The sequence below is a fragment of the Condylura cristata genome, unplaced genomic scaffold (assembly GCF_000260355.1).
Source record: "Condylura cristata isolate star-nosed mole 26May11 unplaced genomic scaffold, ConCri1.0 scaffold00015, whole genome shotgun sequence".
NCBI lineage: Eukaryota > Metazoa > Chordata > Mammalia > Eulipotyphla > Talpidae > Condylura > Condylura cristata.
Window position 1 is genome coordinate 38391567 of NW_004567116.1, and position 19377 is coordinate 38410943.

Here is a 19377-nt window from a genome sequence, read left to right on the forward strand (position 1 = left end):
TGCCTTTTAGACTAATCGGTTTATTGACCACCAGATTTATATGTCTGGACAAGGCTCTATGTCTCATTCTTGCCTTGACCCCTAAGTCTCCTTGTAGCAGAAGATGACAACACTGAATAAATAGCAGGGAGACTTAATAACAAACAGGCTTACCAAGTGCTGGTGAAACTGAACTGAATTTGTCAAAGTGCCCTGAATTTTCTGTGGCATTATAAGTCAAAGTGTATGCTGGGATGAACCCTTGTGTGTGTGTTTGGGAGGAGGGGGGGAGGGGGTGGTCAATCCCACCTATATTTTAAAAGGTACACAGGTTATTTACATGACTTGTTTACAGAGAAGAAGTACATTTTGATCCTTTACAAGGACTGTGCTGGCCTGTGAGGACAGTGGAATGTTAATTACTAGACATTTCAGTGGGATTTAAGGAAAAATTGAATACAGTAGAAGGTAAGACCTTCTAATACCCAGACATCCTTCCCACGGAAAGGTTGCTCTAGAAGGAATGAGTACCCAATACCTGGAGACATGTGAGAGAGAAGGTGGAGAGAAGGTCACTCCTGGGGTGCAGATTATTGGATGCATATGTCCAGGGTGACAGAATCAAAGTCTAATTGCTACAGAGAACCTGAAAGATGACCTAGTCTAATCTTCTCACTTTAGAGTTGAAAAAAACCAAGGTCCAAAGCTTGGATATAAATCATCCGAGTTTAAGTCTAGAACCCAACTCTTCGGGCGTTCACTGCAGCCCTCTATTACAATACAGTAGGTGTCTGCATGTAGCTGCATCCATATGTGTAACTTAAGGAAAACTGTATGTATAGATCTGTTTCATATGTCATATATGCTCATCCAGTTCCACCTGAGATACTATTGCTGCCATCCCTCCTTCAAAATAGTAAAATTAATCTCATGAAAAAGTCAGTAATAGAAACTTATCCTGGGGGATATTTTTTCTAGTTGTGCTGTCAAGTAGTTGGATGGCACTGGGCACCAGTGCCATCTGAGTCTCAGTCTGCAAACTGCCTTTCTGAGTCTCAGTCTGCAAACTGCAGTAAAAATACACTCAAATAGCTGGAAAGGATTATACTAAGTGAGTTAAGGAGAAAGGAAAGTATTGAATGATTTCACTTATAGGTGGAATACAGGGAAACCAGATAAAGGGTCAGGAAAAAGACTCGAAAGATGACCACAGATTAGAGGCACACAGAGCGGGGAGGGGGAGACGCACAGGGACTGTGGTGATGGATCATGGGTGCGGTGGTGGTGGGCAAACTACTGGGACTACACCTGAGGGGAGAAATCAAATGTACAAAAACAATGATGTGAGGAAACTAATTTTTTAAAAATCCACTCAAATAATAGGGATATACTACAGATTGAATGAGTAAATATGAAAGCTTATTTCCAAAAAGATTAAAGTTATGTTGTATAAACATAAGGTGATGTTGACATCTGAGGTCTTGATAACTAGGGAGAGAATAACTGAGTATTTTCAAGAAAAGAAAAAAAAATACAATGTGACCTTCTGCTCAGTCAATAAATAATTCGTGGAAACAGACTATCAGACCTAGTTTGCAGTCCTCCTCCTGGGGCCAGTCCGGACCCTGCTGCCACAACTTAGACAGTGCTCACCACATTCAGTGTCAGTCATTCCTCCTCTGGACAGCTCTAACAAGTCACAGTATTCTTTAGAAGGTGTCAAAATGCCACTCAATGATTTTTAAACATCAGTCCTCACTTAATCCAGTAAAGCAACTTTGTGTTAAAAATCGGATGTGAAGGTGAAACCAGTGGTCACCCAATGACCCTCAACCTTAAGTGAGGTGACCAATCTCTTTGAGCAGATGCTGTCTGTCTGGCCTGAGCCCTCACAGTGTAGCTTCCACAAGGGCAGTGTTTCCTATATGGGTGCCCTCCCCAAGTTGCTCCCTATACAAGACATTTTAACATTGTTAAAAATCCTTGTAGGGAGAGATATTTAACAATGTTTTAAAGACATTTTGGCTGTCCTAATGAGGGTGTGCTACTGGCACCCAGCCGGTTGAGGCTATGCTTGCTGCAATGCGCAGGACAGCCCCCCAAACCAAGAATTATCTAGTCCAGATGTCTACAGTACCGAGATTGAGAACACCTGTGCTTGTTGAAGGAAACCCTTTCTCAAGGGCCTTCAAATATACCATCTGTCCTTCTTTTTAAAATAATTTAAAATTAACAGTCCTTAATCTAATTTGTTAACCAGGTGAGTACTCCATTCCCTAAAGACTGTCCAAAGCAGATGAATGATTAGAGGATGACCTTTCCTGTATGAGGAGGGAGAATTTTTTTGCATGGGCAGGAGAATCTCTTAAAATAGTATCTTATACAATTTTTTAAGTCCCCTTTCCTTTTTTCCTAAGACACAAATCAGTCCCAACTAAGGGGAACAGGAAGGGAGGAGACAGGCTGTATTTACTGAAAGCCGCAGAGGATGCTTGGTAAGTTCGGTTCTCGGTCCCGGTGTCCACTGGGAGGTGGAAGGTGCCTTCAGTGCCACAGGAAGACGAGTTCTGTGGCCAGGCCTGTTTCATCAGCAGTGTTGCTTAAGGGAAGACACAAGAATGGCATTAGGCAGAAATAAGAAGTAGGCACCACCAATCACAGACAAAAAGCAAGGGTCTTGGGCTAGACAGACACACATACCCAAGGGGCCCTGTTCAGACAAACAGGATGATTTAGCCTTCCTTTTTGCAATGGGTGAGTTGCGGGGTGGAGCACTTAAGTGAGCTGCCAAATGATATGAAACCAAGGGAACCTGAGCTTATGCACAGAATCACAATTTTCTATCTACCAGTAGAATCATGAAGATGCTGCTTCCTACTGCCTGATAATCTATTCTGGATGTTCCTGAATCGCTTTCTCATTAGTATGTACCAACTTGGAGCCCCTGACTGTGGCAGTATCAGATCAAATGAGTATTGATTCTTTCTTTATGTCAGTAATCTCATCTGAAGGTGTATTTAATGAGTACTTTCAAACAGAGACCCCCCAAATAACCGCTACATGACATGACCCTTGATGGACAGGCATGATGTCCAAAGGGAGGGCTGAGCTCTGGCTGCCCAAGGGGCACACACTGCCCCGGAGGCGAACCCCTCCTAACTCCTCTGGCCCACCCAGCCGGGGATGGACAGGCCTCTTACATATCCTTTATGTCTCTGGCTGAGGCGCTCACGGTGTCCCACCCAAGAAACTGTCTCATGAACTAGAGAGGACCTCTGGGTCATTAGAAAAGTATAAGTGTTAAAGTTGGGGGATAGAGATGAAGCCAATCTGGAATATGCAGCGACTTCCCGGCTGACTCGAAGCTCAGCTTGAGTTATATGAAGGATGATACGTTCTATGTTCTAGAAGGAAGGGAGTAACTAAAAAAAAAAACAAAACAAAAACAAAAAAACTTACCTTCATGGTATCCTGTGGGGAAGGAGAGAGGAAATAGGGTTTCAAAGTGGGGAAATGCCTAACTTTTTAGATATTTCCCTTGACATACTTACAAACACTAGAGGAAAAATGTTCTTGACCCAAATTTCTACTTTGAGTAAAAAAGAATGGTCTTAACAGTGTTTTTTCCAATTAAAATCTTGAGAGTAGTGGATATGGGATGTTCCAAAGTATATTAGCAGGAGGTGGAGCTGTACTAGCAACTGACAGATATGTCTGAAATATTTTAACAAGGGGCTACAAGTATGAGAAGAAAATTTGCCTAAAAGCTCTAATTCCATGAGGATGAGCACAGTCCGCCTTTAGAGAGCCCCCAAAACCTCCACTGCCCATCCAGGCTCACGGATGTCTCTGGTCCCTTCAGGCTTTGAGTACAGAGGTCAGAGAAGGAGGTCAAGGCCTATGTATGCTGTTTTGGCTGGCCCAAGGCTAGATGTTAGCTGTTTTGGGCTGACCCTGCACTTGCATTAATGGCCCGCAATATTTACAGCAGATGCTGCGAAATGAGAAGGAAATCATGGGCAGGAAAGTGACACTAAAAGGAGAATTCTGGCAGAAGAAATGGAAACCCAGCAGAACACCATGCACAGTCCACGGCTTTTTAAACATCAAGACATGTCTTGATGCAGGAGGAGAGGAATCAGTTTGAAACAATTATCTTGGGTTTCTCCCTGGGGATTAATAAAGTATTAATCCAATTAGTATTGAGAAGTCTTACCAAAATATCTCTAAATTTAGAACTGTCGCTCCACGTGGCTGGAAAACCCTGACCACTCAAAATAGCTCCCTCAAAAGTGAAACATACAGCTCTGAGAAGTCAGACAGAGCCAATGCATGTCCTCAAGACCCCACAGGGGCTCCACCAGGGCACCGCGACCTGAATTTGGCTGCTGAGGATCTGGAGAATTTGGAGGTTCTGGTCTGGTCTAGTTTTTCTCCCCAAGTGGTACATACCTTACCATAATCATAAACCAAGTCTGACATTAGCCTGAAGGGCTGTGTGACACCTGAAGTAAGTGAATCAAAATTAACCAAGAAGTGACTGAGGCCCACACTGTGCTCAGTGTTGAGGGGAGGGCACGGTGGACAGAACACACGTGGGTCATGGTCACTGCACACAAGGTACTTATGATCTAGCTGGGGATGCAACACAGCCACACGCCAACCGGAGAGTGAACAAGACAGCATTACATACAAGAAAGTGACATTCCAGAGTAAGCAGGAAAGAAGCAAGTGCGACTGTGCCTTGTATTGTTTTGCCACTGACAAGATGAACTAAACTATATGTTCCTGAAGAAATGGGTATTGCCTCTGGTTTCATTATAGGAAAGCAAATGTTAATAATTTCTACATTATCTGTATATTTGGATACTTACTAATTTAAATAACTGAATAAATATGAATACTAAAAACAAAAACAACAGATACTAGCAGTCAACTTGACTGACTTTCATGTTAGATGCTATATGAATCTTCTTCTTCCAGGTACAACTCTAAAGCAACCCGTTCTGTGAAGTAATCATGCACAGTGCTGTCATAGGGTGAAGACAACCCAGTTGAAGCTTTGGGAAAACTGGTGAAAGAGGAAGCTGCTCTGACAGGCATGTCTGCTCTTGGGTACCTTGAAGGGTACCAACTCCTAGAAATGTTTTCTGGTTTGAACTGGGTGATAGTTAAATACAAGTATATCCATGTGTTATTAAGTTGTACATTTGAAATTAGAATACTAGTGTATGTACTAGTACTAGTTTATGTACTACCACTTTATGTACTCGATGTGTTTACCTCAATTTAAAAAGGATAGAGAGAGGAAGAAAAAATGAGAACCCTTGGCAGTGAGGGGCCATGGCCCAGTCACAGCATGCTGCCCGTATCCAGGTGCTGGGTTGTTCACTTCCCTGGACACTGGATTCAGGGCCCTCATGCCCTCCAACACTTGAACAGTATGTTAAGCACACAAGGAGGAGAGGCAGCAAGGGACCATCACCCTGAACAATATATTAAGCAAGATATCTGAGTTCTAGCCTGGGCTCTGCCACTTACTAGTTGTGAGACCTTGGGCAAGTCACTGAACCTTTCAAAGCTTCAGTTTTGATGTCTCATAAAATGCCAGAATAGTAATCATGCCCGTAGCATTTCACAACACTAAGGTGAGGATCATTAAAGTGTCCCCCAGTCTTAGTTTCTAATCCTGATATCTGTCCACCCTTCTATCCCCATAGTGTGGACAGCTCTCGTCAAATCTCGTTGAGTTTCCCCTAAATTACTGCACTTCCTCATTACTCTGCTTTTAAATCTGCCAGTTCCAGTCTGTAAGCTGCAATCAGAGTGCTATTTCTAAGACATAGCCACAAAACTGTCTTCCTTAAAAACATCCCATGGCTCTCCATTGCTAAGTTCAGCTAACGACTGAATTCCTGTGTGGCACTTAAGGCTCCTTACAATCTACTCCCGGGATCTCTACACTCTTAATTGCTCTCTCTCTCCAACCCCAGGTCCAGTACAGCCACAGATAAACTTTATCATTCCCAGGAAGCGTCCCATCTCTGTATTCTTGCTCATTCTTCCTTGGCATGTCTACCCCAATGCCACCTGGAAGACACTGACACATCAGTCATGAGTGGAAGGTTTGTCTCTACTATGAAGTCTCCTCGACACAGGCCTCTTATATATCCCACACAGTTCACTATTGCAGTCACTGTGATTCTTATTGCTGGCTTGCCTATCTTCCCCACTAAACTGTGAGCAGGGGCTCTTTCTTACTGGTTGTTGTGTCTTCAAAGTCTAGCTTAGGCCTGGCACATAACATTTTGTGAAGAGTTCTAAATACACAATTTAGTGTTTCCATTTCAGATGCTATGAGTGAAGGGGTGAGGAAACATGAGAGCATCTCTCAGTTTTTAAGGAGTCTTTTGATCAAGTTCAGATATCCTGAGGCAAACAAAAAACTACTCTCTATAAATAAGAGAAACAGGCCTGTGGCTAGAAAAACTAAAATTATAAAAGAGGACGGGCTATGGAATTTAAAGGGACCTCTGAGATCATCTAGAATGAAGTACTTTATCACCTGGAAACATAAGCAAATTGCCCAAGATCACACAGCCCATAGCAATGGCAAGGAAAAATTTTCACAGCTCATCTCCTGAAAGATGTGCTACACACAAATTCAATTTCCAGTATCCATACAATTCAAGGTTTGAAGTTGAGAAAGTGTGCAAATATTTTAAGAAAACATTGTCCTGTGCAGCCCAGGTAAGGGTGGTAACAAGGCAAGTCCTTCCCATGGTCCCTTCCTGTCTATGACAAAAAGAACCTAGTCAAGTTACGCTGCTAGGGCCCTCACAGGTGCCTACAAGTTCCTGTGGTGCTTTGGGCCTGGAGTCCACACTGCCCAGAGAATCCAGTTCTGGTCCCTTGCTCAGTAACACATGTGGCTCACACTGCTCACCATTCAGGAAAATGCCCTGAAAATGGGCCAGAGCTCAAGATATGGGCTAAGGGGAACAGACTACCTAACGTTAGCCAGGTCTTCAAACATGTCAGACTGCTGATGGAGAAGGAAAATCTGATGCTGGGGCAGACAGTTTTATTTTTATTTATTTACTTTTTTGGTTCTTATAAGAACAATTCAGGTCCTCCTCCACAGGGGTGCCACAATGCCATCAGAGGAGCCATCCACAGGTCCAGAAATTTTTGTTCACTTGTTTGAATTCAGTAGCCAGGTTAGGGTAGAAGTTTCTGACCTAGGTCAGATAGGGACCCCAGAGGTAAGAAAGAGGACAGACGCCTTTTAGTGCCATGATCCTTCACTGCTGCCCTAGGGGACGGTTCACGTGTGTCTCCAACCCATGATTTTGCACCATCAGACATGTTCCTGCATGCTTTAGGAACTGCTGCTGAGCCACCTGGGGGGAGCCCAAGCCTAGGGGATGGGATTTGGGGAGGAAGGAAGAGAGGAATCTACTGTTGTTACAAGAAAACACATTTATAGGCCATAATACAGATGAGGAAAAATAGCTCTCCTACCATAAGCTGAATGCAGGAACTGAAACTCTGTTGGATAGAAACGTTAGTTGAAATTACCACTAAGAATTTGTGCAAAGTAGTATACATTGCAGTTACAAAAACAGACTTGTCTCAAGATAGCAGTTTCCCCCAGGTTACACAAGAAACAATGACAGTAGAGGGTGCAAAGTGTTGCTACTCTGGAGGGGTGTGACAGACTTGCCATCCAGGAAATCCCATTCATTGAGCAAGGGCACCACCTCGAAGCCATGGCATCTTCCAGGCAATTCCAGCACTGCCTGGAGGTGAGCAATTCCAAGATCCCACTCTTTGCCTACCCATGAAAAGAAATTCAATTCTCCCAGGTACTACAGAGGGATTTCACACATGACAGGCGTTATGTATGAACCGAAGTGAAAGTTGAGGGACTAAGTCATCATCTTTGGCCTCTGAAGACTTTCTGTGGAGCCCCAGAGCACTAGGATCAATGCAGAGGTATTTCATTCCCTGAAACTTCTAGGAGAGTACAGTGCTTAAAAACTTACAGGCTGTGAGTTTTTTTTTAAAGGTTTGAATTGCAATGTCACTGCTTTTTAACTATGTAGCTTTGGATAAGTTACTTAATCTCTCTGAGAAAACTGGAGGCAAAAAAAGCTCCAGCTCACAAGACTAAGGACAAATGTTTTTGTGACATGCCTTGCAGTGGTGCTTGGAACATGGCAGGCATTAAGGAAATACATCTTCTTAAGGAAATACATCTCCTGCCTTTCTCCAAGCATATGCAAAATGGACATAATATATCTGTGCTGCATAAGGCTGCTGTGAAATCAAGTGAGACAACAGATGAAAATTATGTGTAAACAGATTTCTTGTGAGAAGGCATTTTTATAATTTTCAAATTTCTTCATTTCCAAGTCATATTATCATTAATATGGCAGTTTAATGCCACATTGCTCCCCAGATTCAGAAAACAAACCTCATTTGGCTCCTAGCCTTCTATGGAGCTAAAGAGTTCTTAAATAAATTATTGAAATTATTGAGAGCTTGGAAAAAGCTCCAAGCACCCACATTACTTTCAGAACCAAGGAAAGGGTGAAATCTTTCCCTGTATCCCAGGCAGATGACATCTCAGGGTACACAGAACTGTTAAAAATAACTCTGAAGCAACTTCTTGGTCTCCTTGAAGAAGCTGAAATTTAAACCTGAGAGCCTGGCTCTTTTACAGATAACAACCCTGCAGTCATCTGCTAGCATCACAAACAGCTAGTCCTGGCAGGAGAGAACCTACACTGTCCTCTGTCCAAGAGCCGGCCCCTCCCCGCAGAAGCTCCCGCTGCAGTCAGGAGACCCGGCAAATGCAGAGGCCAGTCTCGGCCACGTGACAGACAGACCAGCAGAGAGCTCGCACTCATGCACGTGCGTGCGTGTGTTTGCTGTCATGTAGCTCAAAAGGCAAGGAGGTGTGCCCAAGGTCACATCACAGTCAGCGGCAGAGTTAATGCCTCCACCCCAGTCTTCCAACAACCAGTTTGGGGTTTTCTGACACAAATGCACCCCTGCCATCCTCCCTCCTTATATCATATGGGTTTCTGAGAAAATGGCCTGAGTTGACACAGACATTAACTTTAGAAATAGGATTTTTCAAGACACATAACTAGAGAAAAATCAACTTAGATGAAGGTTATTTTATTTTTAAATTAAAACTTAATCAGAACTTTATACATTCCAGGAGCTTTCCACATCAAAGTCTCGGGTTCTTCTTGTCTGCTCTACCTTCCCTCTCTAGTCTGGTCGCTCTAATCTAGACCTTAATTTTTTCTGGCCAACTGCAACTTTAATATAGTGAATATGGGTGTTGTGGCAGGATGCTTACATTTGGATGCTTGGGCTAGTTTCCTATCTAAATTTTAATTTTCCCAGTCATAAAATGGGATAACAACACTGACCTCAAAGGCTTACGGTGATATAAAACTATGAAGAACTTAAAATAGTTTTGCCACATAGGAACCATTCAGCAATATTTATTCCCTGTCCTTCCACTTTCTTAACAAACTAATCCGAAAGCAATTCCACAATATATCACTAGGAGTTCTGAACATTAAGAGAAAACATCCCAGGACTGGGAATTAGAGCCCTGACAGATTCACAGCCTCCAGCCTCAGCGTGATAGTTAAGCAGCTCTCTTATCTGGGGGTAGTTTCCTCTCTGGCTCCTAATGTAACAGAGTGGTCCCCAGGAAAAGGGGAGGTTCCAGGTTCCCTGCCCCACTCAAAAGAGGGTGGAGCTGAGCAGGGAGAGAAGAATCTAGAGAGGAGACTGAGGAGGAAGGAAGCAGGATGGAGAGACAGAAGGTGACCTGAGGGAGCCACATGGAGCAGAGAGACATGTGAAGAAGCAGCTCTTATTTTAGACCCTGAACTGATTGAAACAGATGCAGATGAGAGACCTGTAGGGAGGTTAACAATGGCACCGTTTATCTTGATTTAGTTTTTGCTCTTTTCCTCCCACACTTGTCTGGCCATGTCTGACCCTTTTCTATGGGGTCCTGTTGGAAAGAGCTTTAGCCTTGTGATGGGCTTCAGGCCTTGCTTGGGTCAATCCCTTTTGGGTAGACTTTTACCCACAAGGGTATGGGTAACTTGATTTAGAAACTATATTCTTTATCTTTTCTGTACTGCGCACTAATTGTATTAAAGTTCCTTTCCATTAAAGGGCTTCTATGTTTTGTCTTGATTCAGCAGATGGCAGAACCTATTTAGAGTAGGCAAGTTTGCAGTTCGGGGTGCCCTTCTCCCTGCCCTGTAACATTTCCAGTGAGGCTTTAACACCTTGCCCTCACTCCTTAAGACCCCTCCTTTACTTCTGCTGACCTTTGTTTCAGCAAATCAAGATCAGTAGACAAGCACTCTCCACCTTCCACCAGGCAATGTATTCTAAGCACATCCTTTAGACTGAGAGGAAGAGCTGTGTGAGGCATGTGAGAGGCACCTCACCCCACTTGCTTCCCCAGGAATCTCACATCTATGCTGGGGATTTCATACCCAATACAGTCTCCTCGAGGCCTGGCTCCATCTGGGAACTCTTCTCCCCTTTTGTCCTCTCCACTTGCTCCACCTCACAAGGCTCATTTCAGAAACAACAACAGTAACACCAACAAACTCTTTTAACCCAACTTCCCTTCTAGTCAACACCCTCCTGTTCACCTTTCTTGGTACCAGGCCTCTTTTAAGAGCAGGTTCTATCTGCTAAATATGGTTCCCAAACCCACCACCTCCAGAGTTAGTTTCCATGGAGGTCACTGAAGACCTCCTGACTATAAAGACAATACCTCTGCTCACTCCTGATCTCACCTGACCTTCACCTCATTTTGTTTGACCGATACTTGTCAATTTATAGATCTCATAGCATCTAGATTTAAGTAATTTCTATCATGAGATACTTGATAATCAAGATCACTATTGTTTTCAAGACAACTTACCAAATTTAAGTCTTTTTATCAGAAAGAATTTCTGTAGTTTTTATTGATTCTGCTTCCTAACTACAGGTTTTTAAAATATATATATCTTACTGACTGAAGGTGAATATAGAATAAAATATAAACACAGAGGTACTACTATAGGCTTCTTAGCCTGTGTGTCTCTGCTCAACTCACACATTTTTTCAGGGTTGTATTGTAACTTCCTCAAGTTTGAAACACCTAATGTATATTCCAGAGTGCCTTGGGCTCAGCATGGACAAATAATGTTTGAAGTGACACAGCTGTGTGAGCACTTGAAGGGTTAAAACACTTGCACAAAGCAGTTCTTTAAAAAAAATGATATTTATTTATTTATGCATATAAGAACTGGGGGTACAGGCCAGAGGTATAAGGAATGAGAGGATTCATCAGAATATGGGCAGCAGAACAGGTGGATCTACTGAAACGCATAGCTGAGAGGAACAGTGGGCTAGGCAGGAGGGGTTAAGTCAGGAGCGGTCTGCTGTCCATATGGGCCAGCTCACCAGCTGCCAGCTGGGGACTGAACTCATGCTGTCAGGACTGAACTCATGCAGACAACAGCTTGATAGCACTGAGATTTTTAACCCCTGTATCACCAGGAAGGTCCACAAAATAGTTCTTATTTGCAAAAATGGGGCTGTCTGATATCATGGGGTGTGTGTATATGTGTGACTATGCTATTATTTCTACTCTAGAGAAGGATATTTGAGATTCAGAGACATCAAGTGACTTTAAGGATGTAACTTAGAAAGTGAGAGAGTTAGGACTCAAGCACAGGTCTTCAGACATAACCCATGTTATGAAAGAGAATGGCAATCGAATGAATACTAGACAGGCACAGAAAAACATGAGACCAGGTGCTAGGAGATCTGCCAAGGGTTCTAGTCCATATGCTGTTACTGGTTCACTAGGTAACTGAGACAATACATTGCTTCTCTCTGGATCTCCCTTATCAAAAAAAGGCATTGAACTGGAGGCTCTCTGAGGTTTTTCCAAGCTCTCTTAACTCTAAATAATAATTAGTAAATACAAAAACTGGGCTATTGTTATGGCATTCAAGGCCTTTCCAAATCTGTACAAATCCCCTTGCACATCGGTAGCTAAGATTAATTAAAGCATTCCCAATGGTTTATGCTTTAACCATTGCTACTATTTCTAGGTTCCTCACAGTGTCAAATCCTCACATTGTTCTGTCTTTGCCCAGGTGCCCAACTCCTCCTCTGTGTCTCCTACTTTTTCTGTGTCTATCGCCAGGGCCCTCAGTGAAGTGTACCCCAGACTTCTGAACTCAGACTGTTGATTCCCTTTCTACTTCCTCTCCTCTTAGATGTATTCTTTTTATAATATTTATTATACTGTACCACAATTAATTTGCTTACATGATAGCCCTGAATGAACTGTAAGCTACTTCCCCTAGGATACTCTTTTCTTTAATTCTAGTGTGGAAAATATTCACCAAAATACTTGATAAATGAAGCAGAACTTGTATAAAATGATCTACAACCCTGAGGTAGACAGTGTATTTCTTAGAGAGATGAGGTAACTAGTGAGTTGAATCATCAGGATTCAAACCCAGGACTTTCTCCCAGTCCTTGAGTGTAAAAGGACCAATTAAGTTGGGGGTTAAGATCAGTAATAAAACCTCTGTATTGTTCCTAGTACAGATTAGAACAAACTTTTCCAACATTTTTACACCTATGTCAACCTCTTCCAAGGAATATTAGGTCTACATCATATTTGAAAAGCAAGTTTCTTGCCTTAGCTTAAAAACAGTTCTTTATTCTCTGGTGGCAAGTCCTTCACATTTTCCAACTTTACACCCAGAAGAGTGTGTGTGTATGTAACAGATTCAAGGAAAAATGAACAAATGTTCATTTCTCCCAAAGAATTGTTTGGGAGAATAAAAGGTTCTGTGAGGAAGATGCATGTCTCAGACAGTTCAGCAAAGGAAAGACAGGTCAACTTTAAGTCCCAAGAACAGGGAGAAGATTCTACCCCCAACCCCCACTGTGAGGCTTAACAGCCTTCATTCCCAGAGGGAATTTACAGGATAATCAGGCCTGGACAGGATGAGCCCAGAGGGATTTAAGAACCCAGCAAAGTGAGCAGGTAGGTTTGTCTTTCCAAATACAGTCCAACTTCCCACTCCACCCACCACTGTTGTCTCTATTTCCGCCTTACCTGGAGCATAACTGGGGCTGTTGGTGGGATACAGGCTGGGATTGTAGGCAGGGGCCGCTGCTGGGTAGGCTGTGGGATAACCTATGAAGAAACAAAAATGTCCCATTTAAACAGACAAAAGCAAGCAAGCTTCTTAGGAAAAACAATCAATGTCCCTTCAAGTCTTGGCCTTCAAGTCTCTTTCTTCCTAGGCCATTTTATAGAGTATATGAACCAGCCTTTAAAATTACTTATTATTTTTTTTAATGAATACAAGATCTGGGTGTAGACCAGAGGTGTGGGGGGTGGGGGTGGGGGAGCTAGAGAATTCACAAGAGATACCAGATTCACCAGAGTGGGAAACAGAGCAGGAGGATCTACTGAAATACACTGCTGAAGGGAACAGTGGGTGAGGCAGGAGCAGTCTGCTGTGCCAAGTTTGTTCCCTAGCCAGAGAGAGATCTCATGCCCCAGTGGCTGAGGATTGCTAGATAGCACTGAGACTGTCTAACCCCTTGCACCACCAAAGAGATCTGTAACCACCTTTTTAGCCTTTTAAGAAAAGCCACCAATACCACAACATATACATATTTCTCAGTCTTCAGAAAGCAGTACAAGAAAGGTCTATATGCTCACTGGAAAAAAAAAAAAAAAAACCTGGAACAATATGCAGTAGACAATACTAAAAAGTGTAAGTTTATTTTCACAACCTGCCATAAAACTACTCTCCTCCTCAAAGGTAGTAACAGTTTGAATCTCCCTCAAAATAGCTTTCTATGCAATAAGCTGATATGCTGAGAAATACTGAAAACTGTCTCCAGGGGACTGAGGTGAAGCCTTATTTGTAATCTCTGTCAAGTCCCATAGTGTAAATACACCCACCTTGGCCAATTTCAACCTACCAACATCAGTGAATGCGTAGCTAGAACAGGCTCACAATTGGCTCAAGAAAGGTTGCATGGTTCAAATCCAGCCCAAAACTTATTATGACAGAGATGGCTTGGGGTGGGGGTGGGGGGCGGACACACATTTTTTGCTGTGGTTACATTCATATTGCACAACCATCCCTGCTATCTGTTTCTATGACTTTTTAATCACCCTGAACAGAACTTCATCCCTTATATTAAGCAATAATATCCCATATTCCTTCTCTCTATTAACCTCTAGTCTACTTTGCCTCTATGAATTTGCCAAATCTAGATATAAGTGGAAACACAGACCATCCTTTTTACTTAATCTTAAGAGAGAAGACAATTACAATGTAGGCCATGTTAAAATGCAAGAAAAATCCCAAATAAAATACAAAATATCACACTTTCTAAAGCTACTTGAAAAGGAGGAACAAATATAACCTATAGTAGAAGGAAGCAATAAAAATAAGAATGGAAATAAATGAAACCGATTGAAGAGACTATTTTAAAAAGTCAATAAAACCAAAAGCTAGTACTTCGAGAATATAAACCAAATAGATAACCCCCTAGCTAGGCTAACAACAAAAAGTAGAGGAAAAATATTAACAGAATCACAAATAAAAGAGTGTTCAGTATAGATAGCAAAGGACCACAAAAAGATTTCTATAAATGACTACATCCCAATAAATTTGAAAATCTTGAAGAAACGTTAAATTTCTAAATCAACATCTACCAAGACTAAACAAGAAAGAAAAAGATGAACTGAACAAGCCAATCACAAACATGGAAACCAAAACAGTAATAATAATAATAGTAATAATAAAACTTAAAAAAAAAAAAGCCCAGGACCAGATGGCTTTACAAATTTTACCAAACTTCTAAAGAACTAATTAATCCCCACCTTGCTCAAATTGATTTTTAAAATAGAGGAATCCTCTCTAATACATTTTATGATGCCAACATTACCTTAATACTGAAATGAGAACAAAGCCTGCACAAGAAAAAAATTACAGAGCAATATCCTTGATCAACACATCAATGTAAAATTTTCAACAAAATGCTGGCAAATCTAATTCAATACTATTTCACAAGGATTATACACTAATTAAATGGGATTTACAAAGATGCAAAGATTGTTTAATATGCATAAATTAATTGTAATATACCCTTTCAACAAAAGATAAAAGTCATAGGATAACATTAAGATGTAGAGAACGTAGTCAATAAAATTCAACACTCACTTATGATAAAAACTCTAAATAAGACAGGAGTAGAATAAGACCACATATTACAATGCAATAGTCAACAGAATACTCAATAGTGAAAGTTTTCCTCATAAGATCTGGCACAAGACAAGAATGTTGTCATTTAACTTAGTATTAAAGATTTTGGCCAGAGCTGTTAGGCAAACACAGAATAAAGGGAATCCAATTAGGAAAGGAGGAAGCAGACTATATGATATGTATAGCATATTCTAGACTTCATAAAAACTGTTAGAAATAATAAATGAACACAGCTATAGAACATACGGAAACTCATAGCTTTTATACATACAAACAACAAAGAAGCACAAGAAATTAAGAAAATAACTAATTATAATTAAATACCTCAATCAAATTAACAAAAGAGTTAAAAGATCTAAAGACATTATTGAAAGGACATGGAAGGATATCACATCACATGGATGGGGTAATCAGTAAAATCAAAGTGACTATTTTGCCTAAATGATATACAAATATACACAATCCCCATCAAAATCCCAGCAAAATATTTTTAAGAGCCTGAACAAAAAAATTAAATTAATGTGGTACCACAAAAGTGACCTTTAGAAAAAAGAGAAATGGAAAAGGAGAAAAGTGAAATTACTTGACTTCTAACTTTACTGTAAAGCAAAAGTATTAAAAACAATATGGTATGACACAACCACAGATATATAGACCAGTGGAACAGAATCAAAAGTCCATAAATAAATCCATGCATATACCAGCACCTAATCTATGATAAAACACCTCTGGCCACAAAAAGGGGTAAAATATAGTCTTTTTAACAAATAGTGTGGGGGGGAATTGGCAAATTACCCCTAGAGAATGAAATTGGATTATTCACTAACACCAAACACAGAAATAAATTCCAAACAGAATTTGGAATTATTACAACAATAAAATATATAGAAGTCAACTTTGATAATACATTCCACCAAATCATCAATAAAGACATTTTTGGTGGGTCAGGCAACATGGCAAGAAAATTTAAAACAAAAACAATTGGGATAACCTCAAGTTAAAAGCTTCAATACAACAAACAAAATAAAAAGTGATTAAATATACACCATAGTGAATAGGCAAAAAATATTTATGCAATATAACTGATAAGAATAAACAAATATATTTAAAGCTCATACAATTCAACAATTAAAAAGATAACCCAAAAGAGCAGTAGATAATGGATAATTCTCTAAAGAGGATTGAAAGCCAAAACTAAGAAATTGTTCACCGTCACTCCTAATAAGAGAGATGCAGATTAAAACTAAAATTAGACACCAGTTCACACCTCTGAGAATGACACATTTCAAAAAGACACCCAAAAAGTGGAGGAAGTGCAGAGAAAAAGGAAGACCATTACTTAGCTGTTGGTGAGCATAGATTAGAAAAACCATTATGGAAAGCAATCTGGATTGACCTTAAAAATTAAAAACAAATATAGTATAATCTCACAATCCTACTTTTGGGCATGTATCTACAGAATATGAACCATCAACAAAAATACCCACAAGGTCTACAATATTTACAGCAGCATTATTTACAATAGCTAGGATATGAAAGAAGTCTAAGTGCCTTCAATGGATGAATGGATTAAAAGATTGTGATGCATACATACCATGGAGGACTACACAGCCACAAGAAAGGATGAAAAGTAGCCATTTTCAACAAAATGAAAGGAATTTGAAAAAATTTTATGCAGCAAAACAAATCAGACTGATAAAAACAAATAATGGATACACATTTACCATAATAAGGTAAAACATTTTCAAAAATGATTGGAAATCAGCACACATTCTGAGGACTCTGAAGAACAGAGAGAGAAAAAGGGACAAAAGGGACAGAAGAGAAGGTGGTGGTGGAGGGGAGAAAACCCCCAAAAGAGACCAAGGAAGCTTCTGTAAAAGAAAATCTCAATCTCATATGACAATTGTCTTGTATTTTTTCTCTTGATTTTATACCTTAACATATCTAAATAAATACTATAATTTGAGCAATCAAAAACCAGGTACATATCTGTTCATATAACAGCATAACTAAGAATACAATTCCTCACGTTTTATCCCTTACTTACACTTCTTTTATTTCCCCCCCAAACTAGAACACACATACTAATACTACAAGGAACCTTTTGGCATGAAACATACATGATTATGAAAAATGAAGTATACTCTCAAAATGATACATAAAACTCACAACTGCCACTTACCCTCAAGAAAAAAAGAAAGTGTGGGCCCTCCCTGATGGGGCAAGCAGTTAAAGCACAGCACTATGAAGAGATCTGCAGCCACTGCAGCAGGAGTTCAATCCCTGGCCAGGAGCTGACCCACAAGGTACCGCATACCTCTCCCCTCTCACCCACTGCTCCCTTCAGCAGTGTATTTCAGTCAATCTGCTTGTTCTGTTCCCTACTCTGTCTCTGGTGAATTTTTTCATACCCTTCACCTGGTCTGTACCCCAGGTCTTGTATGCATAAATAAATCTTTTTAAAAAGTGCTATTTTAAAAAGTGCTCATTTAGTCAACAAATATTTGAAAATCTACCATATGTAAGGTGGCCCCCTGCCCCTGTGGAGCTTGTATTTTAAGAGGATGGGAGAAGACTGGATAAATAGTAAATACAAATAAACACAATCTTTCCTATATAGAAAAGAGAAAAGGGGCAGGGTAAAAGCAACAGTGCCACCATGTTAGGGTGAGGGTGCTACAGTATTAAAGTAAAGACACATTAAGATAGCATTTCGAAGACTTGAAAGATATAGTTAACCAAGCTGGTAGAGCTGAAGGAAAAGCATTTCATACAAGGGAAGCCGCGCAAATGCCCTGAGTTGGGAGAATGAAGGCCATGGTGGAGGAACAGTAAATAGCAGTCAGTATGGTTGAACTGGAACAAATGGGGGATGGAAGTAGAGGAAGCTGGAGAGACAGGACTTGTTCAATTCTTATGGGGTCTTACAGGCTACTGTAAAGAAACTGACTTTGAGTGAAATGAAACCATCAAGGAGTCCTTAGCAAAAAGAATAGCATGATCTGTCTTAAGTGTGAAAAGGGTCACAATGATTGCTATGTTGAAAAGAGAAAATAAGGGGAAAGGGCAGAGCCCTTATACAGACCATTTAGGAGGCTACTGCAAACTCCTGGCAATGGTCAGGGTGACAGCAGAGAACTGATGACAGGCTCCGATCAGGGTGACAGCAGAAAACTGATAAGAGACACACTAAGAGTCTTGACAGATTTTGCCACACTGTTTTCTAGAAAGGCGATCAATTTGGATTTGCACTAGCAGTGTGTAAGTGCCTGTTTTATGACTCCCAGCAGTTTTTTAATGCTTACTGGTATTTTGCTTGACTGACAATGAAAGCTGATTTTAAAAGTTAAAGATTAAATCCCTAAATCCCTAAAAGCTTCTTTGGGATTTTTAAATACTGAGTTTTAATAATGTATCTTTGTTAATATGCTTTTCCTTAAATCCTTTCCAACTCCAAAGAAAATTCATCTCTCTTTAACTTCCAATCATTTTCATTTTCTGATTTTGGACCTGAGGTAGTCAACTTGTTGCCACTTAATTGGCAATCTGGAGGTTTGCCACTTCTCAAGAAGAAAGCCAGGGGTTTAATCTGTAAAGCAAAACGGTTCAGTCATATGGTTGATTATGTATTCAGTTTCATGAACAACCAAGGGTAATTATACCCTTTAAGTTCAGATATCTTTCTCTAGGGACAATTGCATGATTTTCCTTCAATACTTCCAAGTAAAAACTTTTTTAGATGAATTGAATGTACAGCTATCATCAAACAGCAGTATGAGAAGGAAATTTATTTGGTCTAACCCACTTCATTTTATAGATGACATCCCTAAGCAGAGAGAAAGGCAGTGTGCTAAGGTTAAAAAGCACCTAAAAGGCCATCTTTCCCCTTTGGGGCTGATGTCTTCTCTCAACAACATGGAATTGTTCATCCCAGTCTTTACATGTATATGGACAGTGAACTCCTTTCCTTCCTGCAATCATCCTCACCTACCCTCCACACACACACACACACACACACACACACACACACACACACACA

The 19377-nt window shown here is 40.6% G+C and overlaps 1 protein-coding gene across 3 annotated transcripts in view; it reads right to left on the minus strand.

Annotated features, from left to right (window-relative positions):
• The window catches only part of FAM168A (family with sequence similarity 168, member A), a 158266-nt gene that overhangs the window by 13409 nt on the left and 125480 nt on the right, over positions 1-19377 (minus strand). Inside the window, exons 3-6 of one of the 3 annotated variants that reach the window (XM_012725481.1) lie at positions 13163-13243; positions 7504-7530; positions 3439-3450; positions 2453-2578 (exon numbers count right to left, since the gene is read on the minus strand). In XM_012725481.1, the coding sequence (XP_012580935.1) occupies positions 2453-2578; positions 3439-3450; positions 7504-7530; positions 13163-13243 (246 nt within the window). The remainder of the gene's footprint in view (positions 1-2452; positions 2579-3438; positions 3451-7503; positions 7531-13162; positions 13244-19377) is intronic. The other 2 variants (XM_012725482.1, XM_004683181.1) reach the window with 2 other exon arrangements.